Source organism: Salvelinus namaycush, chromosome 10, assembly GCF_016432855.1.
Source record: "Salvelinus namaycush isolate Seneca chromosome 10, SaNama_1.0, whole genome shotgun sequence".
NCBI classification, from domain to species: domain Eukaryota; kingdom Metazoa; phylum Chordata; class Actinopteri; order Salmoniformes; family Salmonidae; genus Salvelinus; species Salvelinus namaycush.
The window spans coordinates 5,616,047-5,626,310 of NC_052316.1; the positions used below are offsets into that span (position 1 = coordinate 5,616,047).

Here is a 10,264-nt window from a genome sequence, read left to right on the forward strand (position 1 = left end):
CCTTGTATTAGTTTTTTTGTATTGTGTGGTATTTTATACACCTGTTTTAAGTTTTAAGCTTTGATCTGATTGTTAGTCTACCTGGTTACAGTATGATGCCTGTCAAAATTGAACATTTTCCCCCACTGGGAATCCTGTTCTTTGTCTGACTTTTGACAACATTAATTGACTGTCCTTAATGTTAGCTGACACTATTTAGGGTGTGAATTTAAGTTTAGATATGGGATATCAAGGTGGTAGAGGGCAGTAGTATAGAAAAGTATCCATATTTAACCATTTACAGCATTTTACCACATACTAGTTATATAATTACCTTAAACTTATTGGAGTTTAGAAGAAAAAAATATTAACTGAGAATGTCAATATAGAACAGTGTGAAGCTCACTTGAGTATTGTTGGAAAATAATGAATGAATGAAATGTACCCCTCTTTCATTCTTCATCTCCCCGCTCTCGTAGTCTGTGCCCCTGGCAATGCCCCCGGGCCAGATGGGTAATTTAAACAGGACAAAAAGCACTTTTATCAGACTGCTCCTAGAAGTCCATATAAGACTCCCCTTAGCACTTACTGAGTACAACTGTACCCTGATCCTGGCCAAAGGGGATGGATACCAGCTGAAAGAGAACACACAGAGACTATGTTGAGCAGGTTGGACAGCCCAGAGGCAAGACATGTACCTCCCCCTTGGTTGTCTGATATATGTCAATGGTGGTCTCATGTAGTCCTGCTCTGTGACCAGCCAGTGTGTGTGAGTGTGCACTGAGGAGATTGATTAGCGCTGTTCCTGAAAAGTTTTGTCTAAAGGCCTTTGTATGTCAGATTCAGTCTTTGACGATTATCACGTCACACTGTGCAATGTTACCAAATTGGCCACGTCAGCAGACATAGGCTACATCAACTGCATCGGTGTATTTGATCTGCGCATGAACCAGCACACTGCTTTTCCGCGAGTGAAGTGAGTTCGGAAAAACTGGAAGTATGCCAACTTTATATGTCCAAACAGGCTTTCCCAAAATAAAATGGACGCTGTGGTAGAACGTTTATTTTGATTGCCGATTTTGTGCATTTATCAAAATCCCATCAGGTAGCCGGCTTTCAGATGTCATGTAAACAAGATTATTAGGGAAATCGTTCTTCTTGCACAGCATGTACATGTTTAAATCGAACAATTATATTAATCTGACTAATCACAATAATATTAATCATTAGTGCTGGCTGTGTTCCTATTGGTCTGTCACCGTGGATCGGCTCATAACACCAGCCACACTACAGGATAAAGGCCCCAAAAAATTGGTCGGAGCCTACGACTGCACGTAGTGGTACTTAATTGGCAGACCCTACGTGCCAAGACATCCGACAACCGTTTACGACCTAAGAATTTGCCCACGACTTGGAAACTTTGTCGGGGGGCGACAAAATCATGACATAAGATGGGTAAAATTGTACAGTCTGCAAAGGCCTTAAGGCTAGAGTTTGCAGTGTGTGTCTGACAGGGTAAGGAAACAACTTGTGCAATTACCTCTGGTGGCCACAAGAGTGCTGCATTTAGAAATTCCCCCCTATTCACCGAATGAGTGGAATATACTGAGGGCTAACAGTTGCGTTTGAATAGCAGCCTAGGTGACAGCATGTTGCTCTTTGGACTTGACGTAATGTAGGCTACTGGATATTTTCCCTCACTATGTAGATTCAGTCAATGACCATAGATTATTGGACCTGTAACAAGAAGGATACTTGATTGAATACGACTGTCCACGTACCGTTTTCCTCAATGTAACTTCTGTCATGCTTTAAAAATGCGATGTGAGTGATTATTATTGCCTAAAGGTCAAGAGCAAATACAGTAGTGTGGATACAGTAGTGTTGATTACAAAGACAATGTTTAACACTTTGTTATTGAAGGAACCTGAAGTGTATGAATGGATCCAATTGAAGTGTGGAACGAGGCTGTCTTGTTACTTAGTCTTTCTTTAACTTCACTTTTCTTTGTTCTGTACTGTTCTCTTTTTTCCTCTCTCTCCTCCCCGGAGTTTGTGCCTTTCTTCTGTTCTCTCGTTTCTTTTGGGTGCTGAGGCCAACACAGCTGTATTTTTGTACATAAATCATGCACTTTAAATACAATACAGTTGCTAACAAAACTAATCTTGTGGTCATTTTTTCCCGCATCACAATTCACTGCAAAGAGAGGGCTCCTTACCTTGGTATTGCTTCAGGCCTTCACACTGCTCAAACACTGTGGTGCTGCTTCTTTCTTTCATTCTGTCACCTCTTTCTCCTCCACATAATGTGCTTTCTCTCTACTGAGCCACAGTGACACTTTAACAGGTATGGCCAACTTCCTATATTTCTTTCCCTCGCTCTTCAAACCCCTCACCTATATCATGTGCATGCATGTCTGTGACAACCGTTTGAGCTCTCGAAAACTTTCCTTCCGCAGTCTTGCGTTGTATTATACAATAGCAACTTGTTTTCTGCTCTGTAAGTCTCTGCTAGTCTTGTACTTACACTGTAATGGTTTACTTTGTACTTGCAGGAGATGAAACCTACCAAGACATTTTCCAGGACTTTTCCCAGATGGCGTCAAACGACCCGGAGAAGCTGAACCGCTACCAGCAGTACGACTCGCAACAGAGGCCATGAGGGAGATGCTACAACTCAGGAGGACCCGCCTGGAAGTGTGCAGATAGGTCCGCAATTCTAACGGGGTGTGCTCAGCACCAGAAGGCCGTTTCTCCAGAACCTCAATGGCGAAGGTGTCTGTCATATATCGCTTTTTAATGGTCTACATTTTTACCCCTCGGGTAAAAAATACATTTCAATGTGGTGTTTTGTTGTTGATCCATAATAAGCACCTTTTGGTAGCATGTTTTCATAGCATTGATCTATTGTATATTAAGCTACAAGCGAGATTCATGATGTCACAATGTTAAACATTAAGGTTAATGGTCATCCCCCAGGTAAACATATCCTGGCATCTTACTTAATTGCACAAGGTCCCACTTTCCTAGTCTTAAGTCATCACTGATGTTTACAGTGAAACTTTGAAGTGTGAGTCGATGTAGAGTGCACGTTGCTGGTTTGTCACTCTTCCGATAAAAGCCCATAATGTGGTACATGCAAAGATTTTGATAGTGGGTATTTTTGATGACAATACTTGTGATTTTAGGGGTAAAAATGAATTGTCAGATACCAGACTAGTTATCTGTTTGTGTGGGGTAGTGTTTTTGTTTTGTTGTGTGGGGGAAAACATGCCTTATGATGTTTTGGAGTATCATTTCATATTCAATCTCATTTTGGGATTGAACCCGGAAGCCAGCCGCACCAATGTGTCGGAGGAAACACTATACAAGTCAGCGTGCATGCACCCGGCCCGCCACACGAGTCGCTAGAACGCGATGGGACAAGGACATCCCGGCCGGCCAAACCCTCCACTAACCCGGACGATGCTGGGCCAATTGTGCGCCGCATCTCAGTTGCGGCCGGCTGCGACACAGCCTGGGATTGAACCCGGGTCTGTAGTGACGCCTCTAGCACTGCCTTAGACCGCTGCGCCACTCGGGAGGCCCTGTGTTTGGCCCTTTCTGTATGTTCATGTTTGAGTTTAGGTCCCCATATTGTAGTACCCGCTGTTTCTGAAATGCTAACTATTATATTTCAAACTCAAGTATTTTTGCCTCCTGCTCATTGGATAGCAAAAAACAACACCTACAAACAATCAGTGTAGAGGAGGAGACCGGTAACCTTTTACTGCACTGGGATAAATCATGGTAATCTTAAACAAATCTACAAACCTCATGGTTATGGGCTTAAAAAAAATACACCTGTATGTACCGAGTTTAAATGTATTAAATTGAGTTTATATCCCAATATTACACACACACACATCACAAAACTGTTTGAGATACACCAGATGTGTTTATAATTATGAAAAATATTAACATTCCACCCATGAGGCCAAAGGTGCTTTTGGTCATTGACTGCAGGAAAGTGCTACAGAAGGATTTCTAAGCCTTGAGACATGGGTGAATGGGCAAGACAAAAGATTTAAGTGCCTTTGAATGGGGTATGGTAGTACTTGAGTGTGTCAAGAACTGCAATGCTGCTGGGTTTTTCACACAAAAATGTCCAGTGTGTATCAGGAATGGTCCACCAACCAAAGGACATCCAACTGTGGGCTGTGGGAAGCAACGGAGTCAACATGGGCCAGTATTCCTTTAGAATGCTTTCGACAACTTGTAGAGTCCATGCCCCGACAAATTGAGTCTTTTCTGAGGGCAAAGGGGGGTGCAACTCAATATTCTGTGGATACATACTACTGTCACTCTTTTCGGCATTGCATTTACAATTCGAAGAGCTCTTCAGCCCGTTATACCTGGTGCTAACATGCTTCCTGTGTCCGTATCGGCTCCACATTCTGATTATGCCCACATTTTTATACCTACCAAAACAACAACATTTTCCTGACTACTTCTGGATGTAGTCTGGAACGTAACATTTCTTTGACTCTCACCTATAAAAACCCACCCACTGACCAGTCGCTAGGCTCGGCCCACTGAGCTTTCATCCAACCAATCAATTCATCCCTGAAGGTGGTCAGGAAGATCTGTTCTTCAAATTGTCTATACCTGTCTAAAAATGTGGGCAAGATCTGGACATGTTATCAGCAAGTATAAACGGGGCTATACTTAATACAACATGGGATATCTCTTGTACAGCTTTTGTATATGCCTACGTTAAATATAAAGTAGTGGTACCAGAATAATTAAATAAGCTCTTGTAAATGCTGTTCATTTTTTTAAATGTTGTCTTTTTATATTTTCTCTCCCTATACCACTCATATGTATACTATCCATGTAATTAAGGACTATATTACATTTACTGCAAATAGTGGACTGAAAATGTATTGCTGAATGTTGAATTGTTTGTTTGCTTGTTTGTCAGATTGATTTTATAAATACATTTTCCGTTGTGATTTTGTCTTCATGAATTTCAACAACAATTACAGCAATAATTAAGGGCTTTATCATACACAAAATTGAGTTTGGCTTCCATATTAAATGTCCTGTCCTCATTTTATCTCTGATACATTGATGTTATTGGTTCCTTCTGAGAAATGTCACCCACTCTCTTCCAAGCAGAGTCCTTACCTCATGAAGGATTTATGTTCCTCCATGGAAGGCAGGCGAATACAAACAATGCATGTGTCTCAGCCTCACCAGCAGTCCTTGCAATGTGCTCACAACAGTGATGTCACAGAGAAAGGATCACCACGTCGGGAACATACAGGTAACTGCCAAAATAAAGGAAATAATTTAGTAAATTAGGGATACAAAGTATATTGAAAGCAGGTGGTCCCACACAAGTGTCTTTCCTGAGTTAATTAACATCCCATCATCTTTTGGTCATGTATAAAAATGCCCAGTTGCCCATTATTTTTGCTGAGAATGACTAGAAAAAGAGCTCTGACTTGAAAGAGGGGTTTCAAAGGGTGTCAGAATCCAGCTCTCAACCTAATTGAAAACCTACATTTATTTATTCATTTTTTATTTAACTAGGCAAGTCAGTTAAGAACACATTCTTATTTACAATGATGCCTACCAAAAGGCCTCCTGCGGGGGCTGGGATGTATAGAGTGCAATGATGTGTCCTATAAGGAGCATTGGTGGCAAATCTGATGGCCGAATGGTAAAGAACATCTAGCCGCTCGAGAGCACCCTTACCTACCGATCTATAAATTACGTCTCCGTCATCTAGCATGGGTAGGATAGTCATCTGATTCAGGGTTCGTTTGGCAGCTGGGGGTGAAAGAGGAGTGATTACAATAGAGGAAACCAAGTCTAGATTTAGCTTTAGCCTGCAGCTTTGATGTGTACCGTCTAGCCATACTCCCAAGTACTTGTATGAGTTGACTACCTTAAGCTCTAAACCCTCAGAGATAGTAATTAGACCATGGGGTTCTACCGAACCACATTACCTTTGTTTTGGAGGTGTTCAGAACAAGGTTAAGGGTAGAGAAAGCTTGTTGGACACTAAGAAAGCTTTGTTGTAGAGCATTTAACAACAGCCAGGGAGGGGCAAGCTGAGTATAAGACTGTATCATCTGCATATACATGGATGAGAGAGCTTCCTACTGCCTGAGCTATGTTGTTGATGTAAATTGAGAAGAGCGTGGGGCCTAGGATTGAGCCTTGGGGTTCTCCCTTGGTGACAGGCAGTGGCAGAGACAGCAGATTTTCTTAGCTTTGGCAAAGTCAATAAAAATAGCACAACATTGCTTAGAATCAAGGGCAATGGTGACATCGAGGACCTTTAAGGTTGCAGTGACACATCCATAACCTGATCGGAAACCAGATTACATACCAGAGAGAATTCTATAGACATCAATAAAGCCAGTCAGTTGATTATTGACAAGTTTTTCCAACACTTGATAAACAGGGCAAAATAGAAATAGGCCTACAACAGTTAGGTTCAGCTTGATCTTCCCCTTTAAATGAAGGACGAACCGTGGCTGCCTTCCAAGCAATGGGAACCTCCCCAGAAAGGAGAGACAGGTTAAAAGGTTTGGAGATAGGTTTGGTGATGAAAGGGGCAGCAACCTTAATGAAGAAAGGGTCTAAACCATCTGACCCAGATTATTCTTTGGGGGTCAAGTTTCAGGAGCTCCTTTAGCACCCCGGACTCAGTGACTGCCTGCAGGGAGAAACTTTGTAGCGGGGCAGGGGAAAAAGAGGGAGAAGCATTGGGATAGTCGCATTAGAAGGGGTGGGAGATGAGGAAATGTTGGACGGGCAAGGAGGCATGGCTGAGTCAAATAGGAATCCTGACTTAATGAAGTGGTGATTAAAGAGCTCAGCCATGTGCTTCTTATCAGTAACAACCACATCATCAACTTTAAGGGACATGGGCAGCTGTGAGGAGGGTTTATTCTCCATGTCTTTGACCATTTTCCAGAACTTCTTGGGGTTAGACCCACAGAGAGAGATCATTTAAAGTAACTAACTTTGGCCTTCCAGATAGCCTGAGTGCACTTATTTCTCATTTGCCTGAACGAGAGCCAGTCAGCCTGAGTATGTGTGTGCCGAGCCTTTCGCCAAATTCAATTCTTGAGGTGGAGTAACTCTGCAAGATCACAGTCAAACCTGTTTTTAATTCTCATTTTCTTTATGGGGATGTGTTTAACAATACCACTGAAAATATCAAAAAAAGAAGGTCCAAGCGTCTTCGACAGAGGCCAGTTTCTGAAGGAAGCCTTGCTCATTAAAGTTTCTTAGCAAGCGTCTATGACAAATCAGGGGTGGTCGTTTCAGCTGAGCAGCCATTATGAACACAGGTTGTAAAACAGTGATCACTAAGGTCATTACAGAAAACACCAGACTGATACCTATCAGGATTATTTGTGAGGATAACATCAAGAAGAGTAGCCTTTTCTGGGTGTTTGGAGTCATATCTGACTAGACCGGGCACACGCGTTTGCCATCGCGAAGGATGTTGATTTTGTCTATCCACACCAGACGCGACTAGGACACGCAGGTTGAAATATCAAAACAAACTTTGAACCAACTATATTAATTTGGGGACACGTCGAAACACATGAAACATTCATGGCCAATTAGCTAGCTTGCTGTTGCTAGCCAATTTGTCCTGGGATATAAACATTGGATTGTTATTTTACCTGAAATCCACAAGGTCCTTTGTAGATTTTTGACCCATTTTGTTTTCTCTACTCCGACAATTAATCCACAGATAAAACGGGAAACCTAGTTAGTTTCTAGTAATCTCTCCTTCAGTCTTCTTCTTCTGTGGACTTTATATGGCGGTTGGCAACCAACTTTAAGTTGTATTACCACCACCACCAAATGGACTGGAGTGTGGGTCTCAATTCATCGGTCAATCATCCACGTGGGTATATGCTCCTAAAAAGGTGGGACTTGCAGCAAGTCACTCGTCAAAAATAGAACCAAGTTCTATTCTAGCGCCTGGCTACGAGGAGCAATTTGAATGAAATTATTGAATAATGTGTACATTTATTTTATAACGCGAGCGGTGTGGTCAGCATGTTATGGGAGATTCTGGAGCAGCACCTGAGATAGCCTTTTCCACCACCGTCAACAAAACACCAAATAATGGAATTTCTTGTGGAAGAATGGTGTCGCATCCCTCAATAAGGTTCCAGACACTTGTAGAATCTATGCCTGGGGTGTCAAACTCATTCCATTGAGGGTCTAGTGTCTGCAGGTGTTTACTTTCAATTAAGCCCTAGACAACCAGGTGTGGGGAGTTCTTTACTAATTAGTGACCTTAATTCATCAATCAAGTAAAAGGGAGGAGAAAAAAACTCGCACACACTCGGTCCTCAGTGGAATGAGTTTGACACCTGTGATCTACGCCAAGGCTCATTGAAGCTGTTCTAGTGGCTCGTGGTGGCCCAATGCCATATTAAGACACTTCCGGTTGGGGTTTCCTTTACTTTGGCAGTTACCTGTACATCCCTGATGGCACACTTCGTTTATTTCACCTTGTGCAAAAATGTAAGGCATTCAGTCCTCTATTCCTCCGATGAGCTATGGTGTGTTTAGTCGTGTTCCAGGGCAATGGTTTTGGAACAATCACAATATGTACTGCTAGCCTGGTCACATAAGTGTATGTGCTATTGGCAATGGAATTACATCTGCTGTGTAGGCCTGTTACTCATAGTTCATTCTTTGGTACTGTATGTAAAAAATAAAAGGAAAAATAAAGGAGAAATCACATTTTGAAAAAACAAAACCAGAATTTGTGAGCCTGGGGAAACGGTTATTTAAGAGCATATATACACCTGATACCACAATGCCGACTCAACCTGTATAGATGTACCTGTCGAGGTCTAGACACAGTTTGTGGTGGTAAGGCCATCTGTCCAGTCTGTACCCAGCCACAGGTCCTAGATCCTAGGCTTTTTTTTTTGAGAAGTCTGCGCTCGGCTCCCCTGCAGAGAGGCAGAGGGCCGCTGCTGGAGACGTTTCCTCTCCATAAAAGAGAATTGTGCACAAACGCAAAGAGGCCAAGCTCCATTAATGTCACTCACCCAGTCACAACATCCAATGGTCTCCTCGGTACGCTGAGCCTGCCAGGGACTACAGCTACCTGGGCAGAGACTGGCTCGACACACTCAGTTTTCCACCACAAAACAACAGAAAATGGCAACAAAAAAAAGAAAAGAGCAGGACCAGCTCAACGCTTTTACACTGTGATTTTACTATTAGATGTTCAGTGTTTCTTTTGGGGGGAAAAACCATTGAAAATGTATAGTTTCACCATATTAAAAAAAGTTGTTTTGTGTGTCCTAATCACAAATAATAATCTCCGCAAATGATTTTGTCAAAGCTACAAAATTAAGTAGGGCTTTACAATGATGGTGAAAACTTCTGGGGTTAAGTGGGTTAAAATCTTCCTAGAATTCAGAGGGACATGCCAAAATGCCGAATTTTGGCACTTTAGCAACTTTGTATTCATATTAAAAACAGATATATTGAATGTTACATGTGGTCTATATTAAAGGGCACTTCATTTAATATAACAGGCACAAAAGGGCCTCATTTCGAGGAACGACCCTTTTATACAACACTGCAGATTATACACACACACACTTGTACACTTAAGCTTACTTTTGCTCTTCAAACATGCAAAAAAGGAGGATCCTTACCCCTCAGGATAAAGCCAACTGTCACAAGACCAGGTAATAACTTAATCTACTGGAACCAGAGGCAGAGACTGAGGCCTCATAGACAATGGCTTGACAGGACACAACTCCCGGTCAGACCTTGATGTATCCACCTCATTAGCGGTAGGCCTCAGTTCTCTTCACCTCTAACTCCCGAGATCCACAGCTCAACAAGCTAACAGCACTAACGGGTAGACTGCTCATGAGTTCACTCAGAAAGAATGGCTAGGGTTTCATATTTTGGAATGGGCTTGCGAGGGGAATCCAAACAGTCCTGCCTGTATTTTCTAAATGCTGATGAATGGACGGCCAGGATGAATAGGCATAGTGTTGCAGGCATTCTTTCACACCGCAAATCCTTCGTCCTCCACCACACTCCCTTACAAAGAGGGGGGATGAAAAGTGGAGGACGTGTAGAATATTATACAGTCCTTCCACCCCCTCTTCCTCTCACTTGCTACTTCATTCTGCAGTTCAGCTGTTTATGTCTAGGTTCCCAGAATGGGCCGGCACTGTTGCCCATCTCGTTTAGAGGAGACTTTTTATGAGAGAGGGCTTCCCGGA

The 10,264-nt window shown here is 42.4% G+C and overlaps 1 protein-coding gene and 1 long non-coding RNA gene across 2 annotated transcripts in view; one reads left to right on the forward strand and one right to left on the reverse strand.

Annotated features, from left to right (window-relative positions):
* The window catches only part of LOC120054609 (arf-GAP with coiled-coil, ANK repeat and PH domain-containing protein 2-like), a 119,396-nt gene extending 115,996 nt beyond the window's left edge, over nt 1-3,400 (forward strand). Inside the window, exon 23 of the mRNA XM_039002083.1 lies at nt 2,534-3,400. Within this exon, the coding sequence (XP_038858011.1) occupies nt 2,534-2,640 (107 nt within the window). The 3' untranslated portion in view covers nt 2,641-3,400. The remainder of the gene's footprint in view (nt 1-2,533) is intronic.
* A 1,753-nt stretch (nt 3,401-5,153) lies between these two features.
* LOC120054393 lies at nt 5,154-7,804 on the reverse strand. Its single transcript, XR_005477608.1, has 3 exons — nt 7,673-7,804; nt 5,725-5,795; nt 5,154-5,290 (listed from the first exon to the last, which is right to left on the reverse strand). It is a non-coding gene; the product is annotated as an uncharacterized LOC120054393 (long non-coding RNA).
* Nucleotides 7,805-10,264: the final 2,460 nt, after the last annotated feature.